The sequence below is a fragment of the Mustela nigripes genome, chromosome 13 (genome assembly GCF_022355385.1).
Source record: "Mustela nigripes isolate SB6536 chromosome 13, MUSNIG.SB6536, whole genome shotgun sequence".
Classification (NCBI taxonomy): Eukaryota; Metazoa; Chordata; class Mammalia; order Carnivora; family Mustelidae; genus Mustela; species Mustela nigripes.
The window spans coordinates 136,078,457-136,104,923 of NC_081569.1; the positions used below are offsets into that span (position 1 = coordinate 136,078,457).

The window sequence follows — 26,467 nt, forward strand, 5'->3', positions numbered from 1 at the left end:
ACGCTAATTTCAGTAGATGGGGCATTGCCACTTGGGCCGGACAGAACCTTAGTGTGAAATGCTGCTGTCTGTCTAGACCATTGATGGCTGTCAGGACATCCCGAGGGTTACAGCAATGGGACACAAAGTCCACAGATGACGAATATTGGCTAAGAGGGGGTTAAGTTCTAAGCAAATATAATGGGAGCTTTGACTCTGTTGTTTAGGAGGGAAAGAAATAAGGGCGCTATTCTAATAATATGAACATCTGTCCTTGGGTCATTTCTTGGGGATTTTCACAGAGAAGTCGCTCATTTCAATCCTCACAATGGGCCTGTTACTATTTTCCATTTCGCATCTGAAGATCTGAGGCCTGGGAAAGTTAAAGACTTCCCTGAGGTGAACCAACCCAGGAGAACTTCCCCCAGGAGAACCGACCCCTTGGTGCCAGGTAGCAAGGGAAGCTGTCCTAGCCAGTTTTCTTGCCCGTGGCAAGCTGTGGGCCTCCAACCAGAATCCTGGGGGCTGTTCTTTCTGGGAGCAGCCATGGATCCCAGGCCCCAGGTCACGTCCTCTTGTTGGGGGGTGGGCTACAGCTGGGGTCACGGAAGGGAGGCAGATATAGTACACAAAGCCTGGCAACTCCAAGTTCTTATTCTAACTCTGCTGGGCAGCATGTGAGTGAATTTATTTTATCCAGCCTCAGCGTTTGCATGGGCAGGACAGGCGCCATCTCCCTCCTGGGTTGTTGTGAGTTTGATGACCGTGTCAAGGGTCTCTTTGGCCCTGGGGGAGTGCTCAAGAATTGGTAGCCAATGGCAGCCATATACACTGCTTTGCTCTCCAGCTACTCTCGGTCCCCTTCCAGGGCTGGACTTGACCTTATTCCTGCCCTTATCCCCAACACTGAGCCTGAACACGGCTACACAGACTTCTAACAGGAGGGGGGATGTAACTAGGGACAGGCAACTAGCAGCCTCGGTGACCCTTGCTTAAGTCCTGGCGGTCAGGTTGGGCATCCTGGGTGCAGCTTCTTCGTTAAATGCGCTTGTATGGAAGGCATCCTGGGTGCACAGGCTCAGTGTTGGGGATAAGGGCAGGAATAAGGTCAAGTCCAGCCCTGGAAGGGGACCGAGAGTAGCTGGAGAGCAAAGCAGTGTATATGGCTGCCATTGGCTACCAATTCTTGAGCACTCCCCCAGGGCCAAAGAGACCCTTGACACGGTCATCAAACTCACACTGTGTAGCCGTGTTCAGCCAAAGGACACCTGTCCTGACCACCTAGCAGCCATGTGCGTGACCAAGCTCAGTGATCCCAGGAGAGATGGTGTGTTGTCTGCTTCTTCCGGGGAGTCATAAAGGCAGGATGGCCAACTTCCGCTCCTTCTGCCATCCTACAGCATGGAACTGCCTGGGTCATTTGGGGGGACAGACAGCATTTTGGAGTGTGAGGAAAAGGACGTCGGTCTAGGGATGATGCAGAGAGAGTGCTGTGAGCAGGGAGGACAGAGAAGGGGCTGAGCCAACCCTGGACTGACGGCCTCTCTCCTACAAGAGACAACATTAAAACCTTGGTCGTGTTTAATCCCGTGTTGTCACGGGCTTTCTGTCGAAGGCAACTGAAATCAATCCTAAATGTTACAGCTATTCATGGGAAGGAAAATGTCTTCACGTTTGACCTTTTCACGGCACAGGTGTGCCATCCAACATTAGGTAGAACGTCAAGTTGGAACAAGATGGCACAGCTGGTTGAAGGCTTTGGTGAGCCAAGCGTGGGATCTATCTTCCCGGCATGGGCCCCTGGTTCTTACTGTGGCCAGATAGTTGGATGTGTTTTCACCCTGCATTTTCTCCTTGCCTCTGATCAAGCAGGGAGCAGGCCTCGCATGAGGTCAGGAGATCAGAGATTAAACCATGTTTGGAAGAGGAAAAATGCAAAGACAGCAATGGGGGAGGGCAGAATGCCCATGTGGGGAGCAGGGAGCACAAAGTGGAGGATCCTTGGGATTCCAGTGGGAATGGCTGGTCGGGGTGCGGGGGACCTGGTGTCCAAACCCCATTGGAGATGCCCAAGCCTCAAGGCAGTGCAGCAGCAGAGCTTCAAAGGGGCTGTGCCCAGGGCTGACTGATGATGGGTCACCCAGGGCGCTCCCCGCACCGTGCGTTGAGGATCCTTGGGCAAGGAGAGAGGAGGGGGACGTCCAACAGGCATCAACTTAACAAATTCAGACTCCAAACCTGCCCCTTCCACACACCCCCACCTCGGCACATAGCGTATCCCCTGCTCCAGCCACTCAGGCCAAACCTCGGAGTCTTTCTTGACCCTCTTCTTCTCTTCCAATTATTAGCATTGGATTTTCCTCAATGCATTTTCCTCAATCCATTAGCAACTCCAGAGGGTTTGCTTCCAAAATACACCCCAGTTCAGGTGCTGCTCACCACGGTGGTCCGTAGCTGTGTCCTCTCTTCCCGAGCTGGCTCTGTGCTCTGCCCTTGACCCTCAGCACCTACTCTAATGGCGGCTGCCCAAGCCTGCTTAAGTCCCATGCGCTCCAACCCTCCAGAGGGCCCCAGCTCACTTTTTTCCCCAGAGAAAAAGCCGAAGCCCTTATGACATCCTACGAGGCCCTGCCTGACCTCATGCAGTGAGCCCCGACCTCTCCTCCAACCCCCAACTCACTGCTTTGGCCCCATGGGACCCTTAAGAACACTGGCCATGGGCCCAGCTCAGTGCCTCTGTCACCACTGCTCCCTCTGCCTGGAAAGATCTTCCTCAGACATTTGAGGGACTTATCCCTGCATCTCCTTTGGGCCTTTATTCAAACGTCCGTCCCTCGAAGAGGCCTCCTTGACTATGCATAGTTCCCCTCCCCACCTGCTCTCAACCTGATCCCCCTTCCCTGACTTTTCTTCGAGCCCTCATGGATACGTATGTGACATGCTGTGTATTCTACTTATTTTGTTCAGGTCTCTCTCCCTCCACTGAGACTGGAAACTTCAGGGGCATCTGCATGGCTCAGTCGGCTAAGCAACCGATTCGAGCTCCGTTCAGGTCATGATCTCAGAGTCCTGGGATTGAACCCTGCGTTGGACTCCGTGCTTAGTGCTCCGGGATTCTCCCTCTCTCCCTCTGTCCTGCCCCTGCTCGCTCTAAAATAAATAAATCTTACCCAAAAACCCAACCAACAAACAAAAATGTAAGCTCCATGACTACAAGCCCCACAAGTACAAGACTTTGGTTTCATTTACCGCTGGATTTTCAGCAATTAGAATAGCACCTGAGACCCCGCAGACGTGTGATAAATATGGTACCTGGCCTTTAATTTGCTTTCCCTCTTTCCCTTGCCTCCCTCTTGCTGCCCTGGGCTGTCCTTACCTCGTGGCAGTGCACTGGCACATTAAGTTTCACTCGACCTCTGTTTTCTGGGGAGCCCAGGGTACCGGAGTCCCTTGCTGTGGGTCCAAGGGCTGGTAAGAGACAGCTTCAAGTTCAGGTAGTGTTAAGGACAGAGCCATGTAGCTATTACTGGGTTGCCTAGTAATATTGAGGTGTCTTCTAGGAGCTTCGCGTGCCAAGGCTCACACTCCCAACAACCTCTACAGCTCGAAAGCCAACTGGCTTCACGCTTACTGGGCCCATAGTCTTGGTGATTGGGATGTGGGAAAGACAGTGCGATTTCTGACTGGCAAAGGCACCGACACGCAGGGAAATAAAAGTTATCAAGGACATGGACAGTTGGTGAAATTTATACTTAAAAATTTTCTTAAGAATACATGGGATTTTCCAAGACCATTCATCATAGCAACGAGCCTACCATTCCTTAATAGAAAACGGTCAAATAGCAAATACTCCAGTTAATTTCCCATAGGTATAAATTATGCAAATAGTCATTTATCTTCATTTACAATAATCAATAAATAAGAGGGCACATACATACAATTTTTTTTTTTTTACAAAGATCCCTTTTTACAAAGCTACGGCTATATATATATACTCAGTAGACAAAATAATCCTTGTTCTACAAAATAACATTTCACTTTTTTTTCCCATAGTTCTCTTGGCGCTCTCCATACAAATGTTCCGATATTGTCCCTGAAGCTCTGGCCTGATGTTAAAAGAAACAGTAGCAGTGAATCTGTTAAACATATTTACAGATCTTGAAACAAACTCCTATCATCATTCACTAGAACAGGCTCCTGAAAAACCATTGCCTGGCTGTCATCTGTCCAGACGACACAAGGGAGGGAACAACCATTTCTCCTATTTGTCTTTGGCTGTAAGGCAGGTGATGCCGGCACTGTCTTACGGTGTGAGCTCAAGCACAAAAGGCAGACCTCCTCCTCCTCACAGCGCCCCGCCCCGCAGGTGCGATGCTCATTCTGGGACATTTTCCACAAACGTGCCAGCCTTCGGCGGAAGGGACCCGGTGTTCCCACACAAACACCCGACATGAGTGGGATTTCTGTACCTGGGGATTTTGAGTCTGCTAGGGGAAGGGGGGAAAGATGGGAAGGGTAGGAAGGGCCTGTTTAAAGTTCTTTGTTCCTAGTGCTGAACTTGGGCATTTGGGACAGATTTCTCTGGCAAAGTGAGGAGACCGGTTTCGTTCCGGGAGCCCAAGGCAGTAGAGCTCGTCAATTCTGCTCCAACGTTCATCCCCACAACCTCCCACAGACTATGCTTTGTTTTACCAAGCCCTTTCTGAAGGCACCTTTATCAGATACGAAAGCCGGAAGGAATGTTTTGACAGCTTTGGCTTTCACTTAGAAATACAGACATGCACTGACTTTAAGCAAATAGGTCACTTACTGAGATTTAAAAAAAAAAAAAAATCTATCTTGTTAACTGTTGGCTTTTTAAACATAGGAAGGACTTTTTAAAAGATTTTCCAACTTCCAACCCAGAGAGGTCAATGAATTATTCAAGATGTCACAGCAGGTGAGCCAAAGCCCCCATGTGGCTTCCTGATGCTCAGGCCAGTGTTGTCCTACTCTGGAACAATGTCAACTCTCTAGGTTACAGAAACGCCCAGTTTCCTTTAAAGAAGTGGTTCGAGCCTCAGGGGACACTTAGAATACAGGCCTTTGTGCCTCTCCTGCCTCCTAGCACAGCACATGCTCTTACTGACTCCAGGTGGGACTAAAAGAAGCGGGTGCTACCACAAATGCAATAAACCCGTCAAAAGATTTTTTTTTTTTTTTTTGCAATAGTGCAAAATTCCCAACTTGTAAACTTAAAGGATACAGAAGTATTACTAGCCCACAGACCAACCGATCACGGCCTCATCCAAGTAATCCAAATCCTCCCTCCCTATTTTCATTGTGTTCTGCCCAGCCCAGTGAAGTGTCTTCCTGTTTTGAAGGAGAGCGCTTGATTTCCTGCTCTGAAAAAGCACGTGCTGGAGTGCGCCCGGGTGGCTCAGTCGGTTGGGCGTCTGACTCTTGGTTCCCACTCAAGCTGTGAGACGAAGCCCCACATCAGGCTCCATGCTCAGTGAGACCCTTGCCTGAGATTCTTTCTCTCTGTCCCTCCCCCAACTCGCACTTGCTCTAAGAAATAAATAAATCTTAAAAAAAAAAAAAAAAAAAAAGCATGTGTTGGGGGTGGAGAGGTGATTAGCTGAGGCGGGATGACTAGTCAAGTGGTGGCTGAAGTTTTTGAGGTCAGATGCCGAGATTTTGCTGCTAGAGGTTCTTTACAGGCAGTGATTTCGGTTGCAAATTTGCAAGCAGAGACGAAAACATGAATCTGGGTAACCTTCAGGCATTTTTATGCAAGCAGGAAGATGACATCTGAGTAGTTTCGGTATGGGGTTGGGAGTGGTTGCAGAATTCTGGGAGGGGGGAGAAGGATGCGTGGTGGGGAACGGCGATCTGACGAACCAAATTCACCACCTTCCCAGCTCTGGGACTCTCCACCCACAGATGCCAATGTGGCCAAAGTCATCAAGAATCAGAACCTCCTTAAGGTGTAACTTTTATCTTCTAAGCAGTGAAGTCCAGGGTGAAAATCAGCATTTGAAATCAGCATAGAGGGGCACCTGGGGGGCTCAGTTGTTAACGGTCTGCTTTCAGCTCAGGTCATGATCCGAGGGTCCTGAAATGGCGCCCCGCATCAGGCTCCCAGCTCAGGGCAGAGTCTGCTTCTCCCTCTCCCACTCCCCCTGCTTGTGTTCCTTCTCTCACTGTTTCTCTCTCTGTCAAATAAATAAATCTTAAAAAAAAAAAAAAAATGAAATCAGCAAGGAGCCCAATGTGGGGCCTGAACTCATGACCCTGTGATTAAGATGAGCTGAGACCAAGAGCTGATCGCGCCAGTGCCCGAGTCCCCCAGGTGCCCCACAAATTCCTCTTAAAAGGTTAGGTTAGATTTGAGACAGAGCAGCTAGTACAGATGGTGGGCTGGAGAGGCTGGAGGAAAGGAAGCATCTGCAAAGCTCAAGAGGAGAGGAATTCAGAGCAGGGGATGCGGACACTCGACAGCTTCTGGGCAAGCTTGCAAGAAAGCATTCATTCAGTGAGGATGTATGTAGGGTCTGCTCCGCGCAGAAGACACTGGGAGAACTTCATGATCATCCGGATACCAGATGAGAGCAGGGACTCAGACCTAGATCTGGCTGATTCCCAAACCTGTGCTTTCTGGGTGCCAGGACACCTCCCGGAGGAGGAGGAGGAGGAGGAGGAGGAGGAGGAGGAAGGGAGTCATGATGTAAGGAAAATGGTTTCAGTTACAGACCCCTGTGGGATGGAAGCTAGACTTGGTTTCTGGGTGTCAGGTATTGGAAAGTTCCCAGTGGGATCGGGCCCCGGATGGTTGAGTAGTGCTGTATTTAAGAACAACGTGGTCGAACAGCATAAAGTATTCGTTGTCTCTTCCCCATACACGAGGATGTTCCCTGGCTTGTGCACGTGGCCGCCCTGGGCCGGTGAGAACTTCCTGCCCAGTGTGTTTTCATCAAGGTGCTCGGAGCAAACTGTAAACACAAGGAAGTCAGTCTCTCGGGCTCTGTAGGGTCTGTGGATCACAGGATGGGCCGGGAGCCCAGGAACTCACATGGGCCTCCACCGGCTCTTGAAGCAGGAGCTCCGAGTCTCTAAGCCTTTGCTCAATGACTCGGCCAAGCTCACCCCAAGCCCATGCAGGAGAGATGACAAGGCCTGACGGTCAGTGGGAAGCTCGGAAAAATTGGAGCCAGGAGGGCTGAGTGTTCACGTGGAGCTTAAACTCACCGAGTCTGCACCCGATGGAAATGGAAGCTCTGGGGCCCAGCTCATCCCAAGCCCGGGCTTCTCAAGTACCAGGCTCGCTCCCCTGAACTGTCCTCCCTCAAGGAAATGCCTGATGAGCCAGACTCGAGAGATCTGTGCACTCAGCGTCCAGCAAAGAAGCTACATCTCCTTTCTGGGCTCCCTCCCTCGGCTGTGAGGGCACACTCTGCAGCAATTTTCAGCAAACAAGCATGATATCACCCCTACCAACTCTCAGCTGTTGGTGGCTCACCCCTGCTTTTGGCCCTCGTCCTCGGAGGTGCCCTGCTCACCGGCTCAAGGGCTGGATGGATAACCTACTGTTCAGCGGGGTTCCCACGGCAGCTGCAGGCCCAGGATGTTAAACCTCCCCTTAAAGGCAGTTTCAGCTGCGGCGAGGCAACGTCGGGGAAAGAGAAAGAACACAGCTGGACCTGGAGAGCTTTACGGGCTCGTTTTCTGGCGAGAGCACTGCCGAGAAAGTTCTGAGAAGCCACGCTGGCCGGAAACTCCGACACAAACCATTCTGGGGACTTCAGGATGTAAAGCTGAGTACAGGTGGGGGAGGCGGCAGAGACCCGTGACGAAGGTCTCTAAGCAGAAAGAGAGAGAGGCCACATGTCAAAACTCCAGTGGGCCAAGATTCAAGAAAAACTGAGCTTGCAAGAAAAGCGTCCTGTCGTGGGACTGCACTCCGGTGACGTCACCACGGGAAGATTAGAGTTCTTACCCCAGAAGCTCTGATGCATTGATACTCAGTAAAAACCTTTTTTACTGGTTTACTCACATTTGTGTTTGAGAGATGAGCTTCATGGCGTTCTGAGTCCTCGGCAAGGAGGGAGGAACAGGGTAGCTTCAGGAACTGGAGGGTGAAGTTTTGGAGAAAACGTCATTGGTAATCAAGATGACCACACTGGGGTCACTCAGTAGCAGTGTGGGATGAGTCACGTCCCCTTCCTGACCTTCAGTGTTCTCATCGCTCAGAAGGAGTTTAAGACCCATAAGAGATCCCTAAGATTATCAAATATTCTATGATTTACAAAGCTTGACCAAAGAGGCGGCCTCTAAATGCTTCTGCTTTCTGAAACGCATGTACTGTGCGAGGGGAGACGACTGGTGGGCGTTTGTTGCACCCCAGAAAGGGAGCGGCTGTCCTGGGCAGTGCAGGTTCCAAGTCCTGGTGGGAACCCGTCTCCCTACGGAGGCCAGCTCGGAGCACGACAGGAAGTGACGCTCAGGTTCCCCGCAGCTCACCAGCAGAGAGAGAAGCCCCCTTTGCTGGCAAACATGAGCATGGGCTACCTGTTTCCTACGTGAAGCCAGGGTGGTGAGGGAAACCTGGAAACTGTTAGACACCTCAGACTAGAGCTTGTGGGGAGGTGGGGGATCCGAGTGTCTGGGGGCAAGGTGTGAACACAGAGGAAATAAAGAAGGATCGCTTCTTACTTGGGGCCTCCTAGCTGAGCTTCTGCAAGCCTTTCAACCCTCTCCGGCAGCGGGCACCATGCAAAGGCACTTGGCCATGGCTCAGCCGGATGGCCATTGCCACGGCCCCAGCTAGACTCGGGGAGGGTTCACAGACAGGTGAATGGAGCGGTGAGCCACCCTGTCAAGCGGTGAGCCTTCTGTGGGATCTGTGGTTCAGGATGGCGTGCTGAACACATGGGCTCCTCCCATCCCTCGTGAAAGCCCATGAAAATAAGAGCAAAGAAAGACAGACAATGGGGTAATAAAGGGTGACAGCAGGCAAGAGATGCCAACCCACGTGTAGCGGGGCAGAGGTCCCGACTGCCCCACACCAGCATAGACATGCCACCGAGTGGCCACAGCGGCGGTACTACCCCACAGGGGAGTCAGAGGAGCTCTATTTCAGGGGGATGCCGGGCACAGCAAGGCAGGAGCAATTCAGCGAGTCTCAGTACTGATCGTGATGAACTTGCCTGCTTGGGTCAGGACATGAGCACTCACATGTATGCTAGGATCTCTGGGTACAGCTCTACAGTCTGCGCACTGAACAAAGGCACTTGGCTAAGGGAAGAGTTGGTAGTAAAAATCTAGTCCTTGCTCCGCTACTCAAGTCTTGCCCAAGCTCAGGTCTACATCCCACTGGAGAAAGGGGCAAGAGAGGCCACCTGCCAGTCAAGCCAAGTGCCTATGGGTGGCTTCTGCCCATGGGGGCATCTTTCTCTAAGTCAGCCATCGAGAGGGAAGGCCTTTTCTCGAAATTATATGAGGACTCTACATAGGCCAGTAGCAGCTCTATGGATGTCCTGCTTTCCCGGGCAGGAGAGAAGTGAAAATATCTTGAAAGAAACACAATGAGTTCCCCTCCCATGGGGGGTCCAGGTGCCAATCCCATGACTTTAGAGTAAATCCCACCAGTTGATACACAGAGCTTCCAGTCTGTTTTCTGATGGCTCACCCTTCAATATGAACAGATCCAAAGAACCCCCAGCCTGCGATGTGAAAGACAGAGCCTCAGACTGACCAAGAGAAAGGGTACTCAGAGGAGACAAAGCCAGTACGGGGAGCAGAAGGAACTTCCCCAAAGCCACTCTCCTGGGCATCCACAGGGAGAGAAGAGCTCCATCCCTGCAAGGAGAATAGGACATGATAAAACAGGAACAAGAGAACAGCAACAGAATATTCCGGAAACCAAGCATTAAACATCCATCAGGTATGTGAGAAGATAAAACTGAAGACCTCTCCTTAAGATCAGATCCCCAAAATAAAGAGGCCACACACAGAAAAGATATAAAATATTAAAGGATTATAGCTCAGAAGATCCAACACTCGGATAATGGGTGGTTCAGAAAGAATGTGAATCATTAGAAGATTTATGGGTTGTCTGGGTGGCTCAGTCAGTTAAGCGTCTGCCTTCAGCTCAGATCATGATCCCAGGGTCCTGGGATCGAGCCCCATGTTGGGCTCCCTGCTCAGTGGGGAGTTTGCTTCTGCCTCTGTGCTCACTTGCTCTCTTTCTTTCTTAAATAAAATCTTGACAAAAAAATTACAGAGTTTTCCATGAAACCAAGCATGACATTCATAGCATCGAAGATGCACCACCATCAGGACATCAGGACAGCTAGGAACACTAAGAAGTAAGGGATCTTGAACGCTTCCGGAGAGATGGGGAGAAACCCAAGTCCCATCTTAGAGGTTCGGAAATCTGGATGGTGCCAGAAGTCTCCACAACTAGGCTGGGGGGCAGCAGGAGGGAGTTACTCTCCACCGGCAATCCTATACCCAGCTACACTGGGGGACGGGTGGCATCAAGACATTTTATGGTATGCAAAATCTCAAGAAATTTGTAAGATTGACTTCCCATGTCACTTTCCTTAGGAAGTTACTAGACAACGTGCCACACCAAAAAATAAAAATAAAAAAATAAAAAACCCAAAAAACAAAGATTATCAAACCAAGGGGGATCACTTTGGCAAGAAAGGGCGTGCTACACAGTACACTACTTGACTCGGGGGTGAACTGTCGTTACTTGCCTACACTGGAGAGACATGTATGAAATAATGTGATGTAAGCACCTCAGGGACACAAAGTGGGGGACAGAGAAGGGTGAGACCCACCCCATCTACCATAATAGAAGTTGCAGGTGCTTCTAATTTAAAACAGGAAAATAAGCATAAGCATGTTATGCAGCAAAGCAAAGGTAAATGATAAGCAATAGTTAAAAGCTCTGAAAGTGTTGCTTCCAGGGAACCAGACTTAGGGGACTGCTAGTTTTCATGAAAAGCCATATGGTACTTGTTTCTTCATAAACTATGAATATGCATTACTTGGATAAGAATTAAGAGTCAGTCCTTAAAAAAAAAAAAAACAAAACAACAACACTCAAAGCCATGGGGTGGTCTGTCCTGCAGGCTTCTCTAGACACCTTTGATACCCAACTTCCTCTCTCATGGAAGCCTAGACCCAAATGAGAATTTTTTTTTGCCTTCAAAGAAGAAATCTGTTTACAGCCAACCGGAACCAAACGATTTTTAGGCAACGGGCCACTGGGTGGTTCTACACAGTACTACATGTTGTAACGGGTGGGAGAAGCAGCCTGTAGAGATTTTTTGGAACAAGGTCTAGCCCCATAAAATGGAATGATTCATGTTTGGGTCAGCTTCTCCCTGGCTCTTCCAGCATCTAGTTTAGACAAGGACCGCGTGCTACGCGGGGTTATGAAATACCACACACGTCATCTGTACTATCCGTATCTCTGAGCTTTCAATGATGCCAAGGGAGCTCAGTAATTAGCCCGTTCTCCACGGGACGCTTGGCCTTTAAGATGGAACCACTCCAAGCTCTTGACAGCTTTCGACAAGGAAGGCTCAGATTTGTTCTAAGAACCAAGGAAGCGAGAAGGCAGGCTATAACCAGAATGGGATTTTGGCTGTCATTGATCAAAATATGCTATGTAAATTCTTTTGGCCATGCTGGAATTCTGTAAACTTGAAGCCCGCTGCCTGAAATTTTAAGCAAGCTTCTCGCCTTGCTTGGAGAGAGCTCTGATTTCAGGAGGAGGAACAATTACCAGCGTGGTAGCCAACCGGCTGTCCCAGCGGTCAAGGGCACTCCAGAGGTCACAGGGGCCAGGCATGAAAATGAATGCAGCTTGTTCGCTGGGAAAATACGAGCGCAAAGCAAAGATTGTAGTTGGCCCCAGTTTTTGGTTTTGTTTAAATGAGGACATCTTTATCTAATCATTTAATTTTTTTTTTTTTTTAACGACACTCATGGATGGACCCGAGACAGGTTTCATTAAAGAGGGGCCGGCTCTGGACCAGACATCAGGTGGCACAGATGCCCTTGCAAGTCTGTTCCTGGCTGGCTGTGTGACCCTGGTCAACCTGCTCTGCCTCTTTGGGTTCAGCAGACAAGAGGCTGTTTGAGGTCCCCTCCTGACCTATCGGTTTGTACCTCCTTGACCTACTGGTATGTGATTTTTAGAAGTATGGCTAAGGCCATGGAGGGGGAAGTAAGACGAGGGCCCCAGGGCCTGCAACTTGGCTTGCAACGGGGGTAGGAGGCTGGTGCAGGGCAGAAGGAAGATGGGAGGGTGGGTGGAGGTCTCCCCACAAACCGCCTGCTCCAGTCTACTTTTCCAGGTACCTTCCAGAATGTCTTTTCAAGAATCCCAGTATGACCAGCCACGAAGGCTGTCCGTGCTGACGCCCCAGCTCCAACGTCAGCCACAACTTGTCCTGAGCCCAGCCATTCCTGCACTCCTCCTCTGAGAGTCTCCCCTGGCTAAGACCTCATTTGAAAGGAGGGTTCCATGGGTGGAAAACATTTGAAAATCACAGCTTTAACCTCAATCCAATCAATGCCAAATTGAACGTCCACCCTCTCTTCCCCTGCTCCCTCCAAAAATATTAGGGGGACAGAGTGCACCCTAGCTCCCTACACAACCCCCACTTTCCTCCTTGGGTTTCCTGTTCCGGAAGACAGCAGCTTTGTGCTGCTCCGATATAACCAACAGCCAGGCCACAACAGGTGCACGGACACCCAGCACCTTCACTCAAACCCCCCTCTGGGAGGAATACGGGGCAGTTTTCTTCCCCATGGAGGTCCCCCATGGGGCATCTCCCCAGCTGTTCCCGTCAGGAGGATGTCCTCTGTAGAGTCAGGTCACTCGAGTCCATCCGGACCCTAAACACCTGGATGGGGGATGGGCTACGACCCAGCTCATGGCTAGATAGGAGCAAGGACGCTTCCTACCTGACGACGCAGGCACGCAGGATCCAACGCCACCTGACGCTCTAGTCTGACACACACCTGCATGTCGAGGACACAGCCAGGGAGAAAAGCACGCTCAGCACTTAACAGGACAGAAAGGAAACCGGGGAGAAGCAGGGAGAAGGGGGGCCGTTTCCCTGCAGCCCTCTACTGTCTGCACAGGTGCCCCCCTCCAGCCCCGAATAACAGTGAAGGAGGAAAAGCTCCCGCCCCCTGCTCAGGGGCCTGTGGATTTTTATTATGCAGACACGCGCATCAGAGTCTGTTGACGTCCAGCTGTGGGAACAGCAGCAGGCAGTAAACCAGGAGCCAGAGGAAGAGAATAAAATACATCATATCCGGCTGCTGGACAAACTGTGTCAGAGAGTCGCTCTGGGGCCTCTGGCTCTCTAGCAATGTGGCTTCGCCAGAGTTGTTGGCCCTCCTGCAGGACGGAAGACACAGGCAAGGCAGTTACACAGGGGTCCCGGGTTGGAGGACTCCCCCGCCCTGCCTCCCCCGCCTGTAACCTCACTGCCCAACGGGAGAGCCCAGGGCTTCCCAGCCAGCCGGTCAAGAGGCCCCTCGGGGCAGGTGCCGACCCAAGAAGAGGGCCGGGGTCCCGGGAGAGCGCTGCGTTTTTGCGCAGGCTCAGTTCACCCGCACAACCCTAGGAGGGCTGGGCCATCAGCCCCATTCTGCAGATGGGCATACCGAGATTCACGGGGGGCCGTGGCTGGCTTGCTCAAGGCCACATAGTGACTAAACCCCCCCACCCCCCTCATCCAGGACACCTTCCTTTATGCCACGGTGTCCTTAACGCAGAGCTGGACACTGACGGCACTCTGCCATCTGTCACTAACAGAGGGGACGTCATAAGTCATCTAAAGGAATAGAGTGCCCTGATTACAGATCATTTAAAAACAGCCATTGGAGACACAGGCACGCCCCGCCCCCCACCGCCCGGCTTTGGATTTTGGCTTTGGAACAGAACCTTGAAGATAATGACTAGACTTGACTTTGGTCTGACTAGTCTTTCTTCTTTTGTGTTACAGAGGGTGTCCCAATGTGATGTTTCACTTTGGCTCGGTGGATAAAACCTACGAGGGTGAGGTGGTGACCAACCACAGCTCCCAGTTCCGGCCAAGGAAAGGGCTGGGGGCATCATCTGACCGGAAGGGGGTTGGGGGCTTCTGCTTAGACCTGCATTTATGGAAAACTCAAGTGTGAGCTTCTTAGGGTCATCTGGGGCGGGCAGTGGCGATTATGAGGAGGGAAAACCACCTCTTCCCTGATCCGTGTCCTGATGCAGAGTCGAGGCCAACAAGGGGTTAAACCATGGCCTTTTGGTCTAGGGACTCATTCACATATGACAACGGACAGAATTTTTCTTTCTTAAAACTTAAAAAAAGATTTAAACTCTATTTATTACAAAGGTAATAAATGCTCCAAAACATTGGGAAAGCATGACTGCATTTCTTCATCTTCTAGTTTAAATTGTCAAAGTCTCTATCTCCTGAAAGAGAAAAGCACTACTTTCCTAAGGAGTCTGTCATGCCCGGCGGACAACATGAATTAATATTTCCATTTTACGGCAGAGGAGGGAAACAGGTCTTGCCTCTGGCCAGAGAGACAGGCTTCTAAGGGTCACACTCATGGGTGTTGGGCGATATTCAGAGAGGCTTTTCCACTCCAATAATCTAAGTCCTTCCAAGCCAACCAAAATCCGTGGCAAATATTAAAAAAAAAAAAAATCGAGACAATTAAATGATTCGGTAACTTTAACACGGATAGGGGAATCTCCGGATTGCCCGAGTTTGGGGGATTTCTCTGGGCTCCTGTGTTCTACATGGGCTGAGATTCAGCAAGATCTGACTAGGTCATCTAGTTCTCGAACAGCAAGAAATACTTTCATAGACATCCTGGCATGTTTGTACTCCCTCTTCATGTCTGCTCTGATGCCATAAAACTGTAAAATCAGCTCAGTGAGCTTCTGAGTATTGTACCTGCAGTGGCGACACAGAATGAACACGGGGTCAGGGGCGACTGGGTGGAGACCACACCCAGCATCACATCTCTCCTGCCCCACTCTACCCCTCCCCTGCTGCACCGCATAAATGCAGCTATGGGCTCATGACCCTGATCTGGCTTCAAACGGAAGCCTTATCTGAACCCTCCCCCCCCCCCCCCCCCCCCCCACCCCCCCCCCCCCGCCCCCCCCCCCCCCCCCCCCGGTGTCCATCAATTTCCACTCTCCCTCCTGCTTATATCCAGTTTCCATTCATTTGCTCTGCACCAGATATCTCCTCGCACGAGCTCAGGTGATGACTATGGCCATCTACCAACGAGAGGTGGAGAAGAGCCACCCCACAAGGTAGACTGCATCATGGAAAAAGAAAAAAATATATATATCTATAGACCCCACAAAACTTGCGAGGAAAGACACCAACCTGGTTAACGTTCGGTTTCTTCTGTCATCCAGATCTGCTGCGTTCCTCAACTGAACATAGCTAACATGATCCTACAGTGAAATTTATAAACAAAACCCCCGCAACCCAATTAGTAAAGATGAAATCTCTGAAACAGAAAATAAAATGATTTTAAATATACAAAGCCGAGCATGCAGCACTGTTCTCAACATTGCAAACATTCAGTTCCCAAATCAAGTTGCTAACTGAAATTCTACAGCATTCTACCTTCTCCCCCAACCCCCGCCTAGTGAATCAGACAGGCACCACCACCCGCCACCCGAGTTGGGGTGCGGACCACGGTGCTCTGGGTCCCAACACAGCCCATGCTAAGAGTTGCTGCCTTAAAGTGTTGCACGGATATCTCCGAGGGTGGGCTTTCTAGGCGTGGGCACCAGGGTAGGGTTGGGGGTCTTGGGTGCACAAAGAGGCCTTCGGGCTTTACCATCATTTTTTATCACTTTATTTAGTCACACCCCCTACTGCCCACACTGGACATCCCACTGGACTACGCTTAACCACAAGGTTTGAACTTGCTTCTCTTCTATCCAAAAGTCTATCTGTTGCACATCAGTGATTTCAAAGCTCTGGGCTGAGGAGGAAGGATGGAAATGAACTGATTAGCAGGGCTCGTGCAGAAGAAGAAATTCACATACTAACCGATTCCAAAGACCTGTTAGTATGTCGTCGAATGTAAATGCTGGAGTCACTGTGACTAGTCCTGAAAAACAAACACATGTTTTGAATTGGTTGCCACCAAGGGCTCTTCGCGGCTCAGCTGTCTGGTCACCCCCATCCCGAGTCCTCCACCTGCGGATTTAAGGCAAGCTAGGATTTCGGACCCAGCAACGGAAATCTTATCCAATATGTTGGGTTGGGGTGTGCTTACAAATAATGGGATGGGTATTAGAGACACACTGTGGCCTCATCTACAGGAAAAAAAAAAAAAAAAAAAGCAAAAATAACAGTGACAAAGAATTTTAAATAGAAAGCAGACCACATATTTTTCAAAGTCCCAGGGTTTCAGGGAAGGAAGGGAGGTCCTTCTCCCAACAGCCCCAAATCTGGGAATTGCTGGAGGTCCTCTGCTAATATCAGATCCAGGCTGAGACTGGCCATCCAGACTCCCTTTCTAGTGCTCCTTTCTGGGCAGAGCGCTGCTGTCTGACTGTCCAGCTCTGGGGTATGCCACCTCTTTTCCTTTCATGCCTGAGGATGCTCATTTCCTGACTGTATCTTTGAGGCTGATGTATGTCTGATCATCTACTAGAGCTGGTTCACACGGGGCTGAGGCAAAAGATACCCAGCCAAGCAGCCTGGGCTCCTGATTAATTGGCCATCTTAGTCACATATTGTAGGTCTCTGATCAGTTTTCCTCATCTGTAAAATGGGTCATCATTCCTTCCCCAGCTACTTCGTGGAGCTGCAGTGCTGGTGGTAAGAACAGTATACTCCAGGTCCCAAGGGCCCCGTCTTGCCGCTCGACAGAACTAGGGGTTGGGTGTCAGAGAGAGCCACCTCAGTTTCCTTAAGGCAAACCTCCCACGTGGCATCTGGGGCTCCAAGAAAACGGCATCTGACCCAAGAGTTTATTTCCTGGGAATTCATACCTGGCAGCCTTGGTAATCCTGCCCGCTGCCATCCCAAAGCTTCACCAACCTCTTCCCCTGCCTTGGCATGTTTCCAGCTAATAGGTATTGACTACCTACTATGTGCCAGGCTCTGGGTGTGGCCCTGGGAAACTTCAGTCCGTGTCCTCAATGCAAAGCCTGTGCTAGTTTCCCCAGCAGGTATCACAGCACAGGAACGAGACAAAATGTATCACGAAAATGTATCACAAAATGACAGCCTCAGGTGTCAGGGACCCAGCACTGTCCCACTTCACGGGAGTGCCCAGAGATGAAGGGAAGCCCGACCTGCTCATAGTATTTTCTAGTAAGAAAAGCACATCTGCTTCAGGAAGGGCCCCTGTCCTTCTCCCGCCCTCTCTTTTTCCGCCTGTTTTCCTGCAGGTGGTTTTTGTCTTCTAGGACCGTCAGGCTTCCCTCCTGAACCTCATTCTTTCACCAGACATTATCAAGAGCCTACTGTGTGCCAGGCACTGGGCTTGGTGCTGAGCCCACCCACCACAGCCTGAGAGAGCAACCTGACTCATTCGTCATCCACCCGAAGAAGAGTTCTTATTAGAGGCCAGCTGTGAGCCAGGCGTGGCGCTAAGTGCCAGGACGGCTGTGCGCCCTACCTGCCTCCGGGAAGCTGCTTCCCCGTCTCAGGGAACAGCAGATGATAAACAGAGCCTTACACAGACGACAGGAGAAAGGACTATTTTGAGAGATGCTGTGAAGAAAGAGAGTAGGATTGTGAGAACAGATGAAGGGGGATTAAAAAGAGCCCAGAGCAATCCAAGAAGGCTACCTGGAGCAAGTGGGAGTGGAGCCGAAACCCAGGGAAGGAAGTCAGGGAACGTGCAGGGGACAGAAGGGGTCCTCAAAGGCAAAGGAGCTTGGGGGGCATTCAACGATTTCAATGAAGGCCAAAGGGCTTGGCAGGCTGGGTGGCACCCCCAGAGCCTCTGTGCCCACCGTGGTGACACACAGTCCCTCCTACCCGCCTTGGGTGCTGCTGTGAGAATCAATGAGGGATCGGATGGGAAACACTGAACGCATCAGGGCAGGTCAAACAGTGGCTATCGGGGGCTGGGCTATCGGGAGGCCCCAGAGCCTCTGAGTTGGTGATGTTCCACGCCCCACACTTACTCGGTCTCTGCCATCTTGCTGCCCACTGCCAGCTGGCCCCCAAAGGTCCTCGGAGTGGGGAGAAGGCAGGCCCAGGTCCTTCTAGCTCTCTGGGCAGCGTGGGGCAGCCCGGTGGAGAGGATGAGGGTGAATCTCTTTCTGATTCTGGCAAATGACCCATTGGCCAGATGAATTTTGTATGAACCTGTCTTTCCCTTGTTTCCCGGTCGCACCCCTCTGAGTCCTCGAATCAGAAACCAAGAGCGGAACGAGTTCAGGGAGCAACTCTTGAGCTCGGTCCCTAGGGAAGAAGAGAGTAACAAGATACCTGGAGAGGACTTTGTGGTCGCCAGGGTCTTCTTCTAGGTCCTCTGAGGATCGGACGCTGCCGGGTGCTATAAATATGGAACTTTCTACGTGGTCCACATGCTTCCTTTTCTCCTTTTTTTTACTGCTGATCGTTTCTCCCATTACGTTTTCTTCTAAAGAGTTCGCTAAGTTTCCCTGGTTTCCGAATTCCTGGGACTTAAGGACAAGACAACCAACCGTTTCAAGTCAGCGTTTCATGCTGGGAGGCCCAGGGTGTGAGCCACCCCCCGCCCCCACCAGCAGCGCTCCACTCCACCCCAAGTCCAGGAAGCTAGGGCATCCCCTCCAGTTCTGCCCCTCCACAAATCCCCTCCTGGGGAGTCCTTCCAGAATGGCCTGTCGTGGAAGACAAGCCCACCCGCACTCGGGCTCCCTGGGCAGAGGGCAAAGGCCAGAGATTGTAAAAACAGCATGGGTTTCAGAGCCACTCAGACCTGCTTTCACATCCCGGCTGAGTGAGTTAGCTTTACCCAATCGACTTTCTCTTGCCTCAGTCTCCTTGTCTAATGGGTATAATCAATATCAGTCTTTTCTCACTACACCACAGTGTTTCCCATGAAGGCTGCCCCGTACAGTGGGTCATGTGGGGCCCTATACGCAACCATCATCTGCTTAAACAGAGGAGCGGATCGGGGAAGCCACGTGGGCCACCAGATGCAAAGGGGGCCCCTGAGCTGGGAGAGTTGCCCACAGACACAAACCCATAGCTCGTGGGATGACAGCTGCACTGTGCCTTTGGTGGCTCACAGGGCAACATATCTAGCATTTCTTTGATGAGGAAGATTCTTTGACAGCTGTCCGCAGTGGGCAAATCCGGAGCCCATCAGCAACGCTCCAGAGGGAAGTTAAGAAGCCAAGAAGCAGCGACGCCTGGGTGGCTCAGTCAGTTAATGTCTGCTTTTGGCTCAGGTCATGATTGCAGGGGTCCTGGGATTGAGCCTTGCCTGGGGCTCCCTGCTCAGTGGGGAGCCTGCTTTTCCCTCTCCCTCTGCCTGCCCCTCCCCCTGCTTGTGTATGCTCTCTCTCTGTTCAATTAATAAATAAAATCTTAAAAAAAAAAAAAAAAAAAGGAAGCCAAGAAGCCTGGGGGTTGCTGAAGCCCGCTCTCCCTGGGTGTTACATGTAAACCGTGAATCTTGGAATACTGCATCAAAAACTAATGACATATTGTACCATGATGGACATAACAAAATTAAAAAAAAAAAAAAAGAGTCCCTTCAGGGGCTGGAAGAACCCGCTCAACAGGTATGGGAAGTGGGGGATTAGCCGGGCTAGTCCAGGAGAACAAAGGTCCTTGCAGGAACTAAAAAAAAACCACTCCCAGTAATTTGGAAATGCCAGTTCCTTCTCTGGGACCCCGGGGCCAACACTACCTTTTCTGAAAGGTGAAATGAGAAGAGGACATTTTTTTTAAGACTGGAAGAAACTTTCCATGTTCTAGTCTTCTTGGAAGACTTTTCTTTACTTTTTTTTTTTTTTTAAAAGAGGCCCAGGTATCCGAGAAATGTTCCTGTGTCATCTTGTCTGACAGGAGGCGAGACTCCCAGGCCTCACCTGTCCTCCTGGGCCCCAAGCCAGCACCCCCTCCCTGGGACTACTGCGACCCCATGTGTGCCACCAAAGGCACACCAAGGACCAGGTGTGCCCCTCTCATGGGAGGGGCGAGTGCCATGGGAGGCAGGTCAGAGCCCAGAAACGGAAATGGTGGCCCATTGGATCCAGGAACAGAAGCTCTCCCCAAGGGTCGTGCTGAGATCAGGGTACGGTAGAGTCAAATCTACGTCTCCCAATTCCATTCCCAGCCCAGGACTCGTCCAGCTACACCCCAGATCACCTGTCCACGTGCTGGGCACATGCACCTGCACCACCTGCTCCTGGCAAAGAACTTCTGTCTTTGTAAAGCAGAAGGACAGGTCTGCATGGCCGCAGCGACATTCAGTCCGCCCCGGGGGAGGAAGGGAGCTGCTAAGAAGCCATTTTAAATAGTAGAGACGGGCCGAGATGAAAATTAGTCTTTCTTCCTGTCACCCACTCAGTCCCCTTTCTTCTGTCCTAAAAGATCTTCTGTCCCTTAACAGTCCCGAGAATTGCTGTAGTTGTTGTCATGGTCCCCAGCCTGGGGACCCCAAGATCTGGTCTTCAGCAAGTCAGCAGACGGCAGGTGGCGGGGGGGGGGGGGGGGGGGCGGGGCCCGGGTTCCTCACCCTGGCGGCAGAAGGGGCAGGTGGCAGGTGGGTCCGGGCACCTGCGGGACTCCCCCACTCCCTTCTCTCTCCAAACACACACAGCATCGGTCCTGCCGTGCTGGCTTCTAGGTCGTCCCTGTCGGAGAATTCTGCTCCACCCAGTGCGTTCTCTGGGATTGGCGAACCCAGAAGACCAAGCCACCCCTTCTGGCCCATCTAAAGCCTACGGGTCTTTTGTGGGGCTTCTGGGAGTGTCCCTTTCTCTGGAAGCCCTCGTGCAAGGACTTCTCATTCCCCTGAGCGCCTTTCAGCCCCTCCCTCAGCCTTGACTCTCCCCTGCTGCAAGCCAGAGTGTCATCTTTATCTTGGCCTTTGACTTGACCCTATGTGTGTCGCCTTACACCCCCCCCCCCCAAGCCATCATGCAATCCAGCCACCTTTGTTTCCTGCACGTCCAGCCCTCCCAGGATGCTCTCCAGAGTCTGAAGATTCAAATGCTCACTCTTCTGCTGGGACAGAAAATCACAACTTACCACACCAGGCTAGCAGAAGACTCGAGAGCTGTCATGCGTTGCTGGCTACAGAGGAGAAAGCAACTGTTCTGCCTGCGGAGAACCTAGGAAGGCTCCTAGGAGGAGGTGTCACTGACACTGGGCTTTGAAGGGGCCATCAGTGTTTGCCAAGCGAAGCTGAGGGAGGCAGAGCGGAGTGTGGAGTGCCTGGGAGCCTGGGGGAAGGCTGGCTTGGCTGGAGGGGAGGGAAGGGGGAGGACTGAGAGGAACAGCAGCTCAGGACCCCCTGTACCCTTTCATAACCCATGCCAGTAGCCCCTCAAGCTGCTGGGCCAGGCAAATGGGGATACCAAGTGGTGGCTGAGTGTATGCCCCGCTGCTAGAACTCTGAAGTGCGTGTCCCCCGCTTGTAAGCAGATAATGTACCAACAGGCAATTTTCAAAACTCAAGGCCAGAGTCAAGTGTGAGCGCACTGGGTTTCCTCAGACTGCTGCAGGAGGCGGGGCTCAGGTTCACTGAGCGTGCACTAGACGTAGCTATGAGTAGCACTGACCGTGATCACGGCTACCACTACCCTTGGCCCTCAAACATGACCTCATTCCATCCCCTCGGCCCCCTTGGGTGGAGGGCCAGGGCTATGGGGAGGCCAGGGAGGCACCCGACGTACAAATCTCAGGAGTGCTGAAGGGTGCCAGCCCCGTCCTTGCCCGAGCCTGAGCGAGCGCCTCCTTAAATTCTGGCCTGGGCTGCCCACGAGGGAATCTTCTCCTTCTCTATTTTGTGGAGGGAGAAGGGCAGAGTCCTCATGTAGGGCCCAGGGTTCCCGAACCCACGATCAAGTACCTGCTGGTTCTCCACATGGGAACTATCTTCGGCCTCCCCTTGCTGGTGGTCATCTGGTGGGGACAGGTCGGCAGGTTCTGAGGTCAGTCTGGTGTTTTCCACACCCCCAGTGGGACATGGCACTGCGGGGAAACTGGCCTCGGGGACATCCTCGCCCAGCCCTGAGAAGCTGCAGCTGCTCTGAGACACCTCGGCCTCCTCGACCTCCTCGGCCTCCTCAGTCTCCTCGACCTCCTCGGCCTCCTCGGCCTCGTCCCTGGCTGCCACATCACACAGATAGCCATCCGGCTCCTCAAGATCCAGGTCTTCGTTTTTCAAGTCCTCCGCGCCCTCTGCATAAGCCTCCAGAACCGCAGCCAGGGGCACCTCATAGTGCGGGTAGTAGAATAGCTCGTGGGGGATGACGGAGACCTTGGACAGCGGCGGGGAGGGCTTGAAGTCCAGGCCCACCTCGCTGCGACTGTGCAGGGTCTCCAGGCTGACGCTGCTGCTCGGAGGCTCAGAGGGCGCCTCCCCTTCCGGCCCCTGCAGCCCCACAACCTCCCCTTCGTCCTCGTCCAGATGGCGGCGTGTGGACTTCCGCTTGGGCTTCTCGTACACCTCCGGCTTCTTATCAGCAGGTGCCTCTCCTGGGGCCAGAGAATGGCTTTGGTCTTCTTGCCTGGGGTCCTTGTGAGGTTCAAGCTTACTGGGCCTCTCCGGGGACTCATCCGAACCTTTCCTCTGGTGCGCAGACTTACTTCTCCTCTTCCCCAGTTTCTCAGACTGATTCTCCAAAACCTCATCCTCTGCTGGTTTTTTCTCATGAGGCCAAGGAACCTCCTTGAAAGCCTGGCTGGTTGAGGCAAAATCTATGAGGTCGTTGTTAAACGTAGAGGCTTTTAAAGGAACATCTTCATAATAGTCTTCGTTACTCATAGCTTCTACGGTCAGCAGCTTGACCTTGATCTCCAAGGAATCAGCCATAACAGTGTTGTCCCCAAAGGGTGAAAGCGGACAACTCTCCTCCCTGGGGCTGGCCGCACCCTCTGGCTCCCCGTTCCAGGAGGGAGAACTCTGGGCAGTCTGTGAATGATTGATCTTACCGTCCACCAAAGAGATGTCACCTGGGGACTCATCAGAGGCTGCTTCCGAACCTTTTGGAACCTCCTGTTTTGGCTTTTCCTCAGCAGTCTCAACTGCCAGGATGTACCCATCCTGCTTTGGCAATGAATCCTTTGTCCCTCTTGGGCTCCCTTCAAAGCGAAGGTCTTGACTGTAGAAAGGGTCCTTACTGCAGGAAGCATCCTTGTAGGTGTCAGCCTCGAAGTGCACAGTTTTCTTGATGGGTAAAGAGTTGGACCTCCGGCTGTCCTTTCTGGATGATAAAATGGAAGATTCTGGAGGTGGGTCATTGGTGCTGCTGGCCTTACCTGGGACCCCTTGGAGGGCCTGGTCGATGATCTGGGGCGTGAACTCGGGGGAGCTGTCTGACAGTGCATGGCTGGACACACCACTGAGGAAGCATTCTTTCTCGCTCTCGGGCTTGTCACAGACAAAGACTTTGGAGGGTGGTGGTTGGCTGGCTTCATGGTTAACAGTGTAGGCTCGATCCCCGTTTTCAGTCAGAAGGAGCACTGTGCTCTCCTGTTCAGAGGGAGTTTCTTTGATGCGGACAAAGGTGGATTCGATAGGGGCTTCTCTATCTGAATCCATGAAATCTTCCTGCGAAGAAACAGGGCAACATAAAAATCAGAAGCGCTGAAGTACAATGTATATTCCATTTTCACAAAACAAAGACCAACATGGAAAAAGCCACTTCAGAACTAATGCAAAGCGTTCTCATGGAGAGATGCTAATAGTTGCTCTTGCTGAAATGTGAAAACACCAGAGAAGTTCAAAATAACGTATTTTTAAAAAATTTTTAAAAGATTTTATTTATTTATTTGACAGAGATCACAAGTAGGCAGAGAGGCAGGCAGGGAGAGAGGAGGAAGCAGCTCAGCTCCCTGTGAGCAGAAAGCTCGATGCAGAGCTCGATCCCAGGACCCTGGGATCATGACCTGAGCTGAAGACAGAGGCTTTAACCCCGAGCCACCCAGGTGCCCCAAAATAATGTATTTTTAAAAGCTATGGGTGCAAAGAGATCTCAAAGAACTGAACTCTAGAAAAGGACCAGCCCTTCCTAAGTGAGTCTCAGCTACTTTACATGGGTGGGCCATTACCTAGTCTGAGCATGGCTAAGAGAGTGAGCCTACTCAGGCTAAGGAAAGATTAGCTGAATCTTAATTGATTGCAGGGGCCAGTGTGAGAGATTAAATGTGGAGGGGCCCCAAATGCAAAACCAATTGTCTTCATAGACTATTTCTTCCACACGGGGACTTTTGCTAAGAAGCAGCTGAGAGCAGGGGTGGACAGCAGAGAGCCATCTTAGTGGTACTGGCTCCTGGCATACTGGTGGAGAGAGTCAACTGACTTCATCCTAAAATCACTGGAAACCAGATGGCTGACATTAAGTGAAACTGCAATGGAGCTGTTAGTGACTCTTGAAAAGGTCAAAACTATCAGCTACTCAACTAGGTCCTTGTTTGGGAAAAGGCTACATGTCTCTGGGGTAAAAATGTTGGCTATCTCAGTCTCTACTGTTCTTTCTTATACCAGGTCTAGCATAAAATATAACATTTTAAGACACAGAGAAGCAGGAAAATGAGATCCACAGTCAAGAGAAATGACAATCATTAGAAGTAGACTCCAATATGACGCAGGGTTAGAACTAGCAAATTAAAAGGCTCCAAAAGTAAGCAGGACGACAAGAAATACAGAGATAGTTCTCCAGGCTGAAGGGAAAGGACCATAGACGAAAGCCTGGATCTGAAGGAGCGACTACAAAGCACCCCATGGTGAATATATGGTCAACATAAAAGACTATTTAAAAACTTTTCTTAGGGTGCCTGGGTGGCTTAGTGGGTTAAAGCCTCTGCCTTCGGCTCAGGTCATGATCCCAGGTTCCTGGGACGGAGCCCTGCATCAGGCCTCTGCTCAGCAGGGAGCCTGGTTCCTCCTCTCTCTCTGCCTGCTTCTCTGCCTACTTGTGATCTTTGTCTGCCAAATAAATAAATAAAACCTTTAAAAAAAAAAACCAAAACTTTTCTTAAAAAGTCTCCTATTTAAAGCAGCAACAATAACAAAGCACCAGGGGTTAAAATACATATAGAAGTAAAGTAAATGACAGTAATAGCCCAAAGGAACAGAGAAGTGAATGGAATTACATTGTTACATACTTAAAAATGTATACAATATGCATTTTACTCAAAGCAATATAACAATTCAAGGCAGACTAAAGTAGATTCAAGATGTGTATTATAATCCCTAGAGAAGCTACTGCAAAGATAAAACAAGGAGATGTGGTCAAAAAGCCAACAGAGGAGATAAAATGGAAACAAAACAAAAATCAAATAATAATAATAATAAAAAAGTTAGGAAGGACCAAGGAGCACAGAACAGACAGGACCAATGAAAAACAATAATGGTAGATTAAATCTATGTCAACAGTTGAGAAACACACTAATAAAATGACTCACTAACTCTTGTGAGAACAGATAAAAAAGACAACCTAACTGTTTCCACAAGGACTGCTTTAACTATAAGCCACACACACTGGAAAGAAAAGATGGATAAAAGAAAAAAGGTAGATCATGTAAACACTAATCATAAGAAAGCCAGTATGGTTAGATTCCTATCAAACAAATTGCTTTGAGACAAAGACCAAAACAGCACAAAAAGCCAATGATCAAGGCATTGGAAACAAACAACAATCCTAAATGTGTGTGCGTTTATAGCACAGCTTCAACATCAGAAAGCGAAAACTAACGGAACTAAGAGAAACCTATCCACAACCATTAAAAGTTGGAGATTTTTAACATTTTCCCCTCACACTAGTTGACGGGGGAAAAAAATCAGTAAGTGTACACAATACTAGAAGAACAGAGTAAGCAACTCTATCCAATCGGTATTCAAAAAATGTCCAATTTTTCACTGCCTAAGACACCTTCTTTCCAAGTGCATGTGGTCCATTTACTCAAAGAAACCATATGTTGGGCCACAAAGCTAGACACGGTGTCTGGCACATGGCTGAGCTGGGCTTACCCAAGGTTTAGGAAGATGAATTACATTCAGCTGAATGGTTAAGGGACCATTGAGTGAGTGTCTAGATCGGCTGGGACTTCCCACCTGTATTCCCTTGAGGATGTATATGGTCAGTTCTGCAGTAATGTGCTGTGTTCTGTGAACACGGACCACTCTCTCCAGGTATCTTATCTCATTCAATCTCTTTCCTTCTAGCCCCAGTCTCCGACCCCAGCGCTGGGGAGGTCCAAGTGTCAGATTTGTTGACACGGTTACCGTAAGATTCAGTTGATTTCAGACTCTG

The 26,467-nt window shown here is 50.7% G+C and overlaps 1 protein-coding gene across 4 annotated transcripts in view; it reads right to left on the reverse strand.

The window, feature by feature from the left end:
* Positions 1 to 3,710: 3,710 nt before the first annotated feature.
* The window catches only part of CLMN (calmin), an 85,203-nt gene continuing 62,446 nt past the window's right edge, over positions 3,711 to 26,467 (reverse strand). Inside the window, exons 11-16 of one of the 4 annotated variants that reach the window (XM_059373902.1) lie at positions 22,060 to 23,763; positions 21,141 to 21,209; positions 18,477 to 18,673; positions 16,074 to 16,134; positions 15,396 to 15,466; positions 3,711 to 13,390 (exon numbers count right to left, since the gene is read on the reverse strand). In XM_059373902.1, coding sequence (XP_059229885.1) covers positions 13,222 to 13,390; positions 15,396 to 15,466; positions 16,074 to 16,134; positions 18,477 to 18,673; positions 21,141 to 21,209; positions 22,060 to 23,763 — 2,271 coding nt within the window. In that variant the 3' untranslated portion in view covers positions 3,711 to 13,221. Of the gene's footprint in view, positions 13,391 to 14,386; positions 14,952 to 15,395; positions 15,467 to 16,073; positions 16,135 to 18,476; positions 18,674 to 21,140; positions 21,210 to 22,059; positions 23,764 to 26,467 lie in introns of those variants that run through there. The other 3 variants (XM_059373903.1, XM_059373904.1, XM_059373906.1) reach the window with 3 other exon arrangements.